This window comes from Colletotrichum paranaense (genome assembly GCF_030867605.1).
Source record: "Colletotrichum paranaense strain IMI 384185 chromosome Unknown Scaffold_12.1, whole genome shotgun sequence".
Classification (NCBI taxonomy): Eukaryota; Fungi; Ascomycota; class Sordariomycetes; order Glomerellales; family Glomerellaceae; genus Colletotrichum; species Colletotrichum paranaense.
This window is the reverse complement of record NW_026848970.1, coordinates 793127-806675: the sequence shown is the minus strand read 5'-3', so window position 1 is coordinate 806675 and position 13549 is coordinate 793127. Positions and strand designations below refer to the sequence as shown.

General features: G+C 53.6%; 5 protein-coding genes across 5 annotated transcripts; 3 read left to right on the top strand and 2 right to left on the bottom strand.

The window, feature by feature from the left end:
- Positions 1–943: 943 nt before the first annotated feature.
- Positions 944–1937, bottom strand: CPAR01_13184 (uncharacterized protein; the record flags this gene model as incomplete). Its single annotated transcript, XM_060497438.1, has 3 exons — positions 944–1228; positions 1287–1504; positions 1556–1937. 3 exons carry the CDS (start codon positions 1935–1937, stop codon positions 944–946), a joined length of 885 nt encoding a protein of 294 aa, XP_060343831.1.
- Positions 1938–2637: 700 nt separating this feature from the next.
- On the top strand, positions 2638–7046 carry CPAR01_13183 (uncharacterized protein; the record flags this gene model as incomplete). Its single annotated transcript, XM_060497437.1, has 9 exons — positions 2638–3932; positions 4406–4469; positions 4526–4674; positions 4808–4955; positions 4998–5204; positions 5288–5441; positions 5503–5615; positions 5670–6007; positions 6065–7046. 9 exons carry the CDS (start codon positions 2638–2640, stop codon positions 7044–7046), a joined length of 3450 nt encoding a protein of 1149 aa, XP_060343830.1.
- Positions 7047–7920: 874 nt separating this feature from the next.
- CPAR01_13182 (iron-sulfur cluster assembly accessory protein) lies at positions 7921–8767 on the top strand (the record flags this gene model as incomplete). The annotated part of the gene is made up of 2 exons (XM_060497436.1): positions 7921–8671; positions 8730–8767. The coding sequence occupies 2 exons, from the start codon at positions 7921–7923 to the stop codon at positions 8765–8767; spliced, it is 789 nt and encodes a 262-aa protein (XP_060343829.1).
- An 863-nt stretch (positions 8768–9630) lies between these two features.
- On the top strand, positions 9631–11334 carry CPAR01_13181 (ATPase; the record flags this gene model as incomplete). Its single annotated transcript, XM_060497435.1, has 1 exon — positions 9631–11334. One exon carries the CDS (start codon positions 9631–9633, stop codon positions 11332–11334), a length of 1704 nt encoding a protein of 567 aa, XP_060343828.1.
- A 421-nt stretch (positions 11335–11755) lies between these two features.
- CPAR01_13180 (phospholipase/Carboxylesterase) lies at positions 11756–12556 on the bottom strand (the record flags this gene model as incomplete). Its single annotated transcript, XM_060497434.1, has 1 exon — positions 11756–12556. One exon carries the CDS (start codon positions 12554–12556, stop codon positions 11756–11758), a length of 801 nt encoding a protein of 266 aa, XP_060343827.1.
- Positions 12557–13549: the final 993 nt, after the last annotated feature.

Genomic DNA, 13549 nt, shown 5'->3' with positions numbered 1-13549 from the left:
AACTACCTACCTACACACTAATCTCTGGGCGGATGCACAGTCTGCAGGAGCTGTATATAAACAATCACACACAACTATGGCATTGCGAGGGGAGTTGGATTGATTTTTCTTTTGTTTGAATAACCTTTAGGTGGTTTTGCGGAGCACAGAGCGATGCGAAGCATTAGGATACAATAGGGGGGTTTTGGGGGATATGGGTTTCTCGGGTTTACCTTGACCAGGTACGAGGGGATTATCACATCACATACAACGTATACATACCAATTCTAATAACCACAACTGTGAACCTCGTCTGCTTTTCGTGTGGTCCAAGCACTGTTGAGAAAGTGAGCAGACAGCCTGAAGACAAAGGTTGCAGGATGGATGACTTCACGAGGTAGGTGCTTCCTGTCGAGTCTCTCGAGGGAATTCTGGTCCAAAGTATGGAGGTATGAAGGCGTGTCACTAGCAGATCTGTTTGCTAATCTGCTCTGATGTGTTTGTGAATTCGCTGTGAACTGGTAGGTGTCTGTGTTCCTCAAGGAAACAAGGCTCCATTATGACTAAGGACAAAAGGCCTTTGAGCCAGGTTCAGTTGACTATATGTCTGCATAGGCTTGATGCCCTTGCCGGTCAGGCCTACTCCTCACTACTGCCACCCTCACCATCACTGCCACCAAGGTGGTTTATAACGCAGAGATCAAATTGTTCGTCTCGAGCCTAAGTGCTCTCATCGTTAAGTGTGACCCCTCGCGCTGGGTGGGGCTGGCGGCGGGAGCCCGTTCTCCATCTCCCGGCCGGACCCACAACGTCACACCTCAGACAAGATCGGCGTCAGCCGTCTCTATGCCTGAAATGAGGTCTGAACCTCCCACGAGCCTCAATCACTATGTAAGTATCTCCGCTTAATACATGATCAGCCAACGCCAACCAGGAAAACAAGAGCCGATAGTTGCTCTAAACCTCAATCCTGCGCGACAAAAGCCACCAGCACCGCCGCGCAGGCCGCCGTCGCCAGGATGATATCCGTCCTCCGCCCGTCCGTCATGACGGCTAAGCTGGCCGCGAAGACGCTGGTGAAGACGGCGATCATGCAGAGGCGCAGGACCTCGTTGTGGATGAGGTAGAGGGTGACGATGGCGGCTTGGACCACGAGGGAGGCGGCGAGGACGGTGATTATTGTGACGAGGCGGGTGACGTGGCGGGCGGAGTAGTATTTTACTTCTGTGGTTTCCTTGTGTCGTTTTCCCTGGTTCAGACTATCAAGAGCTATTCAACGAGGCTGTGATAGAGAAGGACTGACGTACCGCTAGGTATTTCCCTGCGAGATCTTCGAGATTTCGGGTGAGGAAATCTGCGCCTGATGATGCGGCGAGGCCGATGAAGTCATCTCGCTTGCCTGGTAGATCGTGGCCGTGGCCGAGGAAGGGTTGTTCGGAGTCGAACCAGCCTTGGAAGACACGAAAGACTCGATCGTTGGGGGCTGTAAACTTCATGATTTGGCTTCGCAGAACCAAAGCTTCATCTGTTTCCCGTCACAACGATTGCACTTGTGGTCAACCTTCGAGGCACGTACGGTATTCTTTTATGGTTTCTTGTAGTCGATTCACAAGATCCATCTTCTTGGCCTCTCTTGAATCCTTTTCTTGAGCTCTTAATGCAAATACTTCCCAGCATTTGGTAGCGAGACGGCTAGCATCGTCGACGCTTGTAGCGTCATCCTCGTCAGACTTTTGTAGTTCGGCCTCGATCTCAAGCATTCTTGACTGTAGGTGAAGAAGGTTACGAGCGCTCAAAGCTTGGAAGCTTCTGAATACGGATAGCTCAGGATCAGATGCAATGAATTCCGAGAAAGCTGCATGGCTTAAGACATCGGGCGGTACGATAGTCATGTGTGAGGTGGGGGTTATCTCCTGCTCAGTCGAACAACCAGCGTTACTTGCACTGGTGGCAGCCATACTTTTGAAGAACCTAAGGGAATATATCGAGAACGTTCAAGAGGCCAGAAGATGCCAGAAGGGGAAGTCGAAAACGTATGTTGGCTAGAACGTACTTAGTTCAAGCATCTTTGTCATGCGCGCGCCGAGGATTGTCTTACTTCAGTCATCACTATGCAAATCAAAGCGGACTGTGGACTTGTGCAACAATGCCACCTAGCTGTCTGGCGAGGGGAGTTCGTGGTTGGATACCCAAATTCAAAGCGTCAATATGCCTGGGCAATGAACTGGCCAACCACATCCACTCCGGACAGGACTTGTCAGTGGCGCAGCCATGATTCGAAAGACATCCTCAAAAACACCATTGCCTGATCTCCTCTTTCCTTCAGTAGCGAGCTTCTTACTTTCTTCCCAACCTTCGACATCACACACACTGCCTAAGGCGACCCTCTCTACGAGCACCTACCTTCAGAAACTTGCAAGATGGTCTCATGTGATTTCAACCTTGAGGGCCTGGGAGGGTGGATTGCTACAGGTATTCCAATCGAGACAATGTCGCAGGGAGACGAGTTGGGATTGTTGAAAATGCGGCTGAATGAACGTGCTCTCCGAGACAATATCGAATCCCGCTCCCATTGGAATCCTCTACATAACCACACAATTCCACGTTCGCAATGCAGATTTTGCAGCTTGAGTAGGCCGGGGAGGCAAAAAGGTAAGGATGAATCGCAATCCGCTCTTCACATTGCGTCAGACAACATTGCTCATACAAATCTCATCCCCTTCTTCAGCGACCAACCCCAACGAAGGCATCATTACAGCACGAGGATTAGTGGACGGGTACCATGTCAACGCACTTCCCGATACTGGCGCTGGCTGTAACTTGGTGTCTTCCTCGCTCGCCAAGCGACTCGGTTTCGAACCGCCGTGCGACTCGCCAGAGCAAAATACCGGCCTCTGCATGGCCAACGGCAAGACCATCATGAGTGCGGGAGCTATCAATGCCTCGTGGGCATTTGTGGAAGGCCCAGAGCGTACCTGGCATCTCACATTTCAGGTCATCGATGGTTTTGCTCTAGACCTCGTCCTAGGAAGCGAATTCCTCAAATCGTCAGGCACAATGAACCAACACCGGGCTCGTCTTAGCATAATTCCTCGACCTCAGTGGGCTACATCGGTTCTCTTCACAAGCAGTATTGGATCTATAAAAGAGCGGCTGCGAGGGACAATCAATGGTATCGAGGTTCAGGCACTTGCGGACTCAGGATCAGAGTCAAGTCTCGTTTCGCTCAACTTTGCGCGCTGTCGTAGAGATTGGCATGCAGATATTGATTGGAGTGACCAGCGTCTTTTGCGTTTCCCTGACGGCAAGTTTGAACAGACTATGGGCTCCATATCAGCAACCTGGGCGTACGAGAGCCACTCTTTGGGCTCGGCATCAGCAACTTGGGCGAACGAGAGCAGTATCCTATTTCACATTCTTGAGAGTTGTGTTCATGATGTCATCTTAGGTCAAGCTGCGCTCGAAGCGATTGAAGCTTTCACTGAGCATGCTTCTTCGTTTATCGAGGTCGATGAAATCCCAGCGCCGATGGAGTTCAACTTGGTCATATGGGTACCTGCCAAGCGACCGAAGTTCGACCAAGCCACGGATACAGGCGCCACGCCTTCGCAGAACCAGCAGACCTCAAACGAGCATCAAGAGCTTCCGCTCGAAAGCCAGACTTCGGAAAATCACACGGGACTGGGTACTTCTCTGTTCAGCCCTAGCTCCATGTGGGCTGAGTTGAAGAAGAAGGGGAAAGCAAACAAAGAATTGAACATAGAACGTTGGCTACGACCTGCTGCTGGGTGGCCCAAAAGAGACGCTACAATTGCAAAGGAAGAACACAGAAAAAACACTGAAAAACAAACAGGCGACCCGCCTCAGGGTCATAGAGGTTCTGAGTTATCAAATTTCATGGCAAGAGAAATGGAGTTCGAGGCCAGAACCAACCAAGATTCGCGTAAATCAAGGTTCTTGTTTCGCTGACTCGACAGTCGATGCCTGACAATGCTCCGCCAGAACCGTCATCTTCGTGTGTTTCGAAAGTCTCTGTACAAGCGCCAGGAGGGGGAGAGTGTCGCTGGCTGTGACTTGGCTCGTAAATCGACAGCTTCTTGAGGTAAAGAGTAGTAATAAAAGTCGATGTCACGAGGACAGAGGCATCGACCTTGCGGCTTGGGAAAATGGTTGGATCGGCGGCCCTGTAGTTAAAAGATCAATATCAGCCCTACGGAGCAAGACTGGATTATGATGCGCCCGTGCATGAAACATGCCATGGATGTTTCTGGCGCTGGACAAGTGTCCCGATCTTTTTTTGGAGGCAGCCCGAGTTCAGGGGGAGAATGCGCGTGTGCAAGTACAGTCGTCATTTCTAGAAGCACTGTATCTCCTCTAGGCATTTAGCCGCTCAAAGCCGTACCAATACGAGCTACAAACGGTACAGAATCCCTGAGCTGCAATGGGGGGGACCTCTCCATCTTTTTTTTGTCGGAACGCGTATCGCAACGGTTAGCTCGCGTGCTGCCGGACCGACGTCGTCAGCCCCCAAACCAAACATTTACAGATTATCTGCCCTCCTCCCGCTGCCTCCGACATAAGCGGTAGCCAGTTCTTCTTTTTTATCGCCACAGATCGCCATACCTCGGGAATGGAAGCGTCACCGCTGACCCGTCAGGCCCCGCCCGAGGTCTTCAAGCCCAAGATCGTACAGCTGTACGAGTCGTTGTTCAAGGTTCGACAGCTCCGCTTCTCCCTGCCTTTGTGACCCCTCGACCATGTCTCTGTGTGTCCAAGGTACTCTGTCGCCGATTTCATGTAGGACTTGTAGCTAACCTTCTCTCTCTAGGTGTGTTCTCTCCTCGATCCTTATACCCACGAACCCCGAGCTTCCCCCATTGCGCCTGGCCGAGCATTCCCCCTTGACGATCTTCAACTTGCGGACCGCATGGCCGTATCTTCCTAGACATTACTGCTACGCAAAGAAGCAGGATCCTGTACATTGGCAACCCGCTGATACGAACTCCATGATTGAGTAGGACGCCGAAGATGACGCAGAACGTTCCGAGGGCTTCTGGCGCGAGTTCTTCCTCCTGCGGCCCGACCGCCCCGCCCTGAAGCGAATTCTCGATGGCCTCGGGCCGGCAGACATGCTTGCGTTGGAGGAGCATACAGGGGAGCTTTTCGCGCGCGCTGTCACTGCTATGAAGAGTGGACAGGGTGTCGCAGATCTGCATGCGCTTGACGTGAGTAGGGCACAAGCTCGTCCCTTGGCTTTCGCGCTGAAGCGAGGTTTGAAAGTTGCTGACTTGGACTGGGAGGATGGTAGACTCTAAGCGTGTTCCTCTGCTCGGCTCTTTCGAAAAAGTATGCGCACCCTAGCTCGGATATTATTATCGTCTTGGCTGGGATCGATTATGTCGATACGATCTTTACGGACTTTGTGGGCGCTGTGGACCAGATCATTAGGAGTGGGAAGAGCTGTGAGTTTGGCATACGGGAAAGCCACTACGGTCAAGTACGAGACGGACTAACGCGTTGCAGTGGAATTGCGACAAAAGGCTGTCGAGGTTGTCCTGGCTGTGACGGCGGGCGCATACCAGACAAGTCTCTTGACATACTTCATCCAGAGGGACCTCTTCCCCTCAGTAATGAAGGTCAGATCATTCTACCCTTGCAACTTGTGTGAGCCTCAACTAACGATCCCGCAGTTTATACAAGACACCGACACAACGGAGCGCATCCTCAGCCCCTTTTCCCTCCTCGGCCTCTTGGCGAACTACAACAAATTTGAGTTCCAGAACCCCTACCAGATGCGACTAAACGACTTTGTCAACGAGGCGACAATCAAGAAGATCATTCGGTGTATCGGCCAGACGTGCGAGAGCTTGACTACACAATTCGTGGATGTGCAGGACGACTTGCCCGAGGGGTGGACGTTCAACGGCACGCTGCGTATGATTGGCCTCGGCGCGGTTGCGAGGGGCCCCAAGCCGGAAAAGAAGCCCGTCTACGATGCCGAGACCATGAAGCAGATGTTTACGAAGCTGTGAGTATCCTCTGGCTGACCTTGGAGTGAAGAAATGTGGCAACTGACAAGAAGCAGACCTGGCGAGGAAGCAGCCGTGTTGCTAGCAACCTATGACTTTACACACGCCAACAAGCTGTTCTGCTTCAACCTCGCCACCCTGCCTGCCGAAAAGGGCGAAGAACAGCCATTGGCGGCCTTCACATCACTCACCTCCTACCTACTCCAGCACGCCCATCTCTCCGAACGCACGACGCACTACTCGCATCTCAACCTCATGGTCTTCCGCCTACTAATTGAGGATCCCGTACTATGCAAGCGGATATGCAGCGAAGAGTCCAAGGGACAAGTCCGTCTGTGTCGCCAGAGGCAACCGTTCCTCCCGCTGGTCAGAGGAGACCGGATTCTGGCGACGGCCGTGCTGGATACCATGGTGGACGGCATTACACACAACCTGCGGAGGAGGCTGGACGTCGGACTCTACACACTCTGCGTCGGAATCCTGTTGCGGGTGATTTCCTATCTCTCGAGGTCACGGACACGACTGACATATCACTGGGCGGATCTCTTCCGCGCGTTGCTGAACCTCATTCGGTTCCTTACACAATACGTCGCGGACCTGAAGGACCTTTCGCAAATCGACCTCCTGCTAGACAACGTCGTCAACCTCGTGGCGCTCTCGCTGTCGGCTGGCGAAGGATTCCTGCCGTCGCCAGCGGCATACGACGATCTATTCTACAAGGTCGTCGAGGCTGGCGACACGCTGACCAAGTTCAAGGAGAGCTATCAACTCGGCAAGCGGCCGAGCAACTCGATAGACACGCTCATTAGCGTGAGCACGCACTACAAGGAGCTGCTGGCTGAGGGCGGCAAGAAGAAGGGGAACCTGACAAGCATGCAGGTGACGGAGGTGATCAAGCAAGGGTACGAGACGCTGAGTATACAGGCGAAAGAGGGGCTTGATACGTGGGATCGGTACCGGGAGGCAGATGAGAGGACGTTGTTGAAGAAGATGGCGAGGGCGGCTGTTGCTGATGTGAGAGGGTTGGTGGAGCGGTGAGAGATGGTGAGCTGTGAGCTGTGAGCTGTGAGGCAAGGTGGGATGGGTGATAGACTGTATGATATTAATGACACCCGAGATGATTCTCATGAAGCATTGTGTTGGAGTCTGGTTGATCTATGTTTGGCATGCTCAATTGAGGCTCATTCACTGCGGCTCCAGACTTAAGAGCTGATGTCAACCTCGAGCTTCCTGACCTTCAAGGTTGTCATTCGACACACAAAGTGTGGTTCCACAGGCTGCTGGGGATTGGATGTAGAGCTCTTCCTTGTCAGTCCGGGCAAACCTAATCTCGAACCACATCGATTCCCCGAGAGTCCAGGAAACTCGGCAACGTAGTGTAACACTGGACAGACAAAGTACCTGACTAAGGTAGTTTGGATAAGTTAAGAATGAATAATGCCTTTGAGGCCCTCAAGGTATGAGTTGGTCATGAGAAACAAAGCAAGAGCCAAGGCCCAAAAGGCACTGAAGGAAAAGAGGCTGCTTTGTCATCTGTCACGGCCGTTGACAAATTACAGGCTTCTGATTGGCTGAAGTGCACCCGGTATACTGGAGACCGCTCACCATGTCATAGCCGCGCCACGGCGAGAACCTGTCAAATGACCCCCCCTTGGCCCCAGCTTCTGTTGCTTTGCTCCGAGTGCCAGCCACATTCCCATTGCCAATCCATCCCGACCGCAAAAACCTCCGACCTACAATTCCCGCCTGTTTCTTTCGTCACCGTCGAATGATTTCCAACCCTCTCAACCTCAACACCTGATCCTTCGACGACAAACGCCACAGAACAAAACGGGAAAGCAATCTCACCTTGGTGTCATTCCTTCTAGCAAACTCGACTTCGTCACAAAGACACACAGCCTCTAGTACAAAGATGAATGCACCGAGGATACTCAGCAGAGTGGCGTTCCGCCGCTCCTGCACGGCATTGCAGTGCGCCTCTGCTCGTCGCGCCTACGGCAGCCCGTCTTTCCAGTCATACCCTCTCTACTCAAACAACACACTCCCTCCGGCGAGAGGCGACGGCATCCCCGAGAGCTCCATCGCATCGCCGGATGCTCTGCCGAAGGTCAACGAGACGAGACCTCCCAAGATCCCCTCGCAAATGGCGACAGCCCACCAACAATCCTCGACACCGAGCACTCTTTCCTCTTCCTCCACCACACAGTCCTCGACGACAAAGACAACAACAGCAGCGACCTCATCCGCAACAGCCAAGGCCACGACGACGTCATCAGCAGCAACCGCTGCCGCCGCGGCCCCCGCGCCAAAGGTCTCCGAACAAGCAGCTCAAACCCCCAAGCCAGCCGCCCGTCCGAAGCGCACGCTCCGCGCCCGCAAGGCGGCGATGAAGCTCAGCCCCGCGGCGGTAGAGCAGCTGCGCGCGATGCTGGACCAGCCGGAGCCGAAGCTTATCAAGGTCGGCGTGCGGAACAGGGGGTGCTCGGGCCTGGCGTACCACCTCGAGTACGTCGAGAAGCCGGGGAGCTTTGACGAGGAGGTTGTGCAGGACGGCGTCAAGGTGCTGATTGACAGCAAGGCGCTGTTCAGCATTATTGGCAGCGAGATGGATTGGGTTGAGGACAAGCTGAGCCAGCGATTTGTGTTCAAGAACCCGAATATCAGTGAGTCTACGTCGCTTCTTACCGTCTTGGGAAAATAGTATGCTAACCACTTGAATAGAGGAGCAGTGTGGCTGCGGAGAGTCTTTCATGGTTTGAGAGGAGTTTGTAATACAGCAGACTGAATGAGTCGCCAGCGAGAGAAGAGACAGCATGAGCATGCGCTGCTTTCGTAAGCGGGTCAATGGCTTCGATATACACTTCATACATGGCCGTCGTCTCCATCATAGAGAAGGGGAGATTGCTGACGGCACCGACACCGGCATCAAGTCATGCTACGGCGTCTTTGTACATCACGGCTTCGTTCCGAGCACTTTTGATATTTCGGGTTGAGGATAAAGGCATTGGGAGGCGTTTCATACAGATGTAATGATACCTACGAGAAGACCCGGCTCATCATCCGGGCGCGAATCACTGAGATTATTAGTTTCACTTTCAATTGAACTTGAAGAGTGAATCAACTACTTTGTTATCCTGAATGAGATCATACGGACTTTGTATCCGTATGCCGAGCATGGCGGGCGGGCGGAGGCCACAGTGTATCTACGACCGAATCCGAGTGCCGGGCAGCCCCACCGTCGAGAGAGAGTGCGGCTTCTTACCCGACGACTGCCCTGTGAATCGACACCCCCGGCAGTGGCAGTCGCCTCCAGACGGCAGTGGAGTGAAGGGACCTCCAGGCTCCTGGAGGTACCTGAACTGCGGAGCGAGGCGTCCCGTGCCCCACTAGAATTTTGAGCTCAATTGCCAGGCGCGTCATTGCACTCAAAAATTCCCCCAAAGGCGCGTCTCCTCCAGTCACAGTTCAACCCCCAAATTCACACGAATTCGCGATAGTTGCACCAACATCGTCGACTGCACACGAATTGACGAATCCGGACGCCAACACACTCCAACAATAGCCAAGCTTGAGCCAAAGCCTACCCATTGCATGCGTCACAGCACTGTGTCTTCCATTCAAAATGGCAGCAGTCGACTGCCCCATCTGCAACAAACCCGTCAAGGAGACGCTGATCAACTCCCACATCGACTCGGGCTGCCAAAACCACATCTTCAACCCTGAACGAACCTCCTCCCCGCCGACAGCGACACAGTCTAATGGCACTCCCGGCTCTACACTCACCTCATCACAAGCCAAACGGCCCGCCTCCTCCTTCTTCTCGACCCCCGCACCGAAGCGCCATGCCCCTCCCGCCAAAGTCCTCACGACTCCGTCCAACGGCACGACAACGACAGCGGCAGCGACGACTACCCGGCCCATGGCAGGAATGAAACGAAGATTCGACGACGGGCCAGGCGAGTTGCCCTCTCCCATGGCGACGGCCACCGACACAGACAGCGAAGCAACCCAACAAACACAACCACCAGAAACCGGGCCCTCGGCGAAGCGCACAAAGACAGCTCGCGCGGCGCCCCTCGCAGAGCGAATGCGTCCCAGGACCCTAGACGAAGTCTGCGGCCAGGACCTCGTCGGTCCGCACGGCGTGCTGCGCAGCCTCATCGAGTCGGACCGGGTCCCCTCCATGATTCTTTGGGGAGGCTCGGGAACGGGCAAGACGACGATCGCGAGGTGTATAGCGCACAGCGTCGGCTCACGTTTCATCGAGATGAATGCTACATCATCCGGCGTTGCCGAGTGCAAGAAGCTCTTTGCGGAGGCGGCCAACGAGGGTGCTCTTACGGGTCGCAAGACTATTATTTTCTGCGACGAGATACATCGCTTCTCCAAGTCGCAGCAGGACGTCTTTTTGAAGCCCGTTGAGGCGGGTACGATTACACTCATTGGCGCCACGACGGAGAACCCTTCTTTTAGAGTTCAGGGCGCGCTGCTCTCGCGGTGTAGGACGTTTACATTGTCTAAGCTCTCGAGCGAAGACGTGGCGAGAATCCTGCTCCGCGCCATTGACGAAGAGGCGCGAACGAATAACTTCCCCGGTAGCCCGCTCGTCGATGCGGAGCTGGTGACGTACCTGGCCGCCTTCTCGGACGGTGACGCCCGCACAGCGCTGAACCTTCTTGAGCTCGCGCTTTCCCTCTCTACGCGCGCGGGTACGACGAAGGAGAGTATCAAGGCCTCCCTGACCAAGACCCTTGTATATGATCGCGCAGGCGACCAGCACTACGATACCATCTCCGCCTTCCACAAAGCCGTTCGCGGATCAGACGCCGACGCGGCGCTGTATTACCTCGCACGCATGCTCCAGTCTGGCGAAGACCCCCTGTTCGTAGCACGACGCATGGTAGTCATCGCCTCTGAAGACGTCGGCCTGGCAGATAACACTCTACTCCCGCTCGCGACGGCGGCGTATACCGCCGCGCAGCAGATCGGTATGCCCGAGGCTAGGATCCCTCTCGCGCACTGCGCCGTGGCGCTGAGTCTCGCGCCGAAGAGCACGAGGGCATATAGGGGTCTGAATAATGCCTACGCGGCGCTCAAGGAGCCTGGCGTGGCGGCGTTGCCTGTGCCGCTGCACCTGAGGAACGCGCCGACAAGGTTAATGAGGGAGATGGGGTATGGGGCGGAGTATAAGTACCCGCCGAATTATCGGGAGGGCAGAGTGAGGCAGGAGTATTTGCCTGATGAGCTTGTTGGGAGGCGGTTTTTGGAGGAGAGGGATTTGGGGACGGAGGTGGATCCGGATTTGGAGATGGAGGTTGAGTCTTGAGTTTTAAGTTTTGAGTCTCGACTTTTGAGTCTTGATGTCTTGAGATCCATTCTGGGTGGGAGATGACCGACCTTGTGGAAAGGGGTCGGTGGTTGATTTGAGCATAGCATTATACCTTTCCGCTTAGGGGTATACGGCGTCGTCTTGGATGGCTCCGGTCTTTGGGATAGAAGCTCGCCGGACCTAAGACGGACAGAGAACACTGCGTAGAGCGCATGGCATGGCATGGCGTCTAGGATAGGCATCACATCTCGTGCTCAGGCATGATGATGGAATATACATGTAATAATACGTGTACTCGAACACGCTCTTAGGCTGTGAACGCGGGGAGCATTGCGTTGACAGGTAACATCCATCTGAGAATCGAGACTTGTTCATACACGCCACGATGTCTGACAAGCAACAGCCCAGTAGCTCGCACTCAGTATAAAATCTCAGACTGGTGATGGTGGTGTGTGTTATGAAGCCCGGTCCAATGCATATGGAGTCTCAGGAAGCTGACCATGTCATCAACACCTTGCGGCTCGTTAACCCAGTGACCTCCAGATTGATACTCATGCCATTCCACTGTACATGAATTCACGAACGAATCAAGCGTTGTCCGCAGCTGCCGACCAAGGTTGATGTCAACGTCTTCATCGTCCACAGCGTGAGCGAGGAAAATAGGAGTCTTAGCCGTTGAATCTGTCCCGCTCGCTCTGCGATAAAGTGAACCCTCCTCCGCCAATTCATCAATGACCTCAGCCGGCGGCATCCAGCTGCACAAACCAATCAGCCCACCTAATCCGCCTAGCCTTGACGTGGTCAGAAAAGCGGCTATGGAGGTTGCGAATCCCTGGCTGATACCGCCTAGGAATATCTTATCCATCGGAACCAGGGCAGATTCGCTCTCGACGAGGGCGACGAGGTGTTCGATGCTTCGTCTGAGGCCGGGTTGTTGGATACCGGCTTCTTCTTCTGGGTTTTCTAGTGACCAAACGTCGAACCACTGTGACATTTCGGTGCCAAACCTCCTGGATGGAAGGAGCGTGGCTCCGGGGAAGACCCAGCGGATAGATGGGAATAGGTCTGGAAGCGTGCGTGGTTGGTTTGCTGGTTCTGATGCTTCGCTTTCGAAGAGCTCGGTTGCGAAGTCAGCGCAGGTGCTGTCTCTACCGTGGAGGAATATGATTGTGTGGGTGTGAGACGCTCGAGGGTCGATGGTGTGCGTAGTAGATTCCATTATGGTGATGTCGTGTTAGGTTCTTGAAGCGGAGATGTGGGATGTCTGTCTTTTGGGGGGGGGGGGGGGGGTGAGGCTTTGAGGCATGTATGCCTACCAGAGGTGGAGACCGAACCTTGACGGTGCCAGACCTGGTTAGTTGCCAAATGTCGTACTTTCCTCAGGCCGGGGATCTTGACAAGCAGTCTCGCTTGCTCACGAAGCAACCGCGACACCTCAAGCCCATTAGCTTACTCAGAGCAGGACTTTCTAGCGGAACCACCTTGACATGCAACTATATGAGAAGCTCTAAAGTTGGTGACAGGTCGCAAATCATCGTAGTCCGTTCGTGTTATAAGCCTTGAGGTGGGGTGTTGATCTGATTTATGAAAGAGGTCGTGGTCGCGAATAGTGGCCCCTTGGACGTATGTGATTTGTTAGTTATTTGACGCAGACTAAAGTTTCGGTATATCGGTCTCCTCATCGATATCCTCATTTTTGCTATCCTTCATGTTGCTTTCCTTGTCATTTTCGTTCTTTCCAGTTATGTCTAGTAGCGCTTGAAGGGTATTCTCCCAGGGAATCAACCAAAAGGATGTAGGAGATTTATGATGCTCCACCAACAGAGAGAAGTACTAGTTACCTTGGCTGCATGGTGTTGATCTTATCATTTTCGAACGCTATGTAGTGTGGCAGGCTTTCTCTCTTTCAGAGCTGCAGCGGTTCATAAGCCACAGCTGCACATCCACTGACAGTATGTGGGCCAATAATGTTGTTCTTGGGTCAGATAAGAACCTGGTCTGGATTCGTTTTCAGCTCTCTGCAGTGCCAGTGAGTGCTTCCATTAATATTTGAGCGTTGGCCCGGTGGGCAGGAAACCTGCAGGATATCTGCCCTTAAAAAAAAAGTGAGGCAACCAATCGAGAGACGGTCAGATCGCAGGGGATAGGAGAGTCGTAATTCAGCAAGGCGGCGGACATCTTTTACTCTTTCAGAATTACGTACTTAGAGACC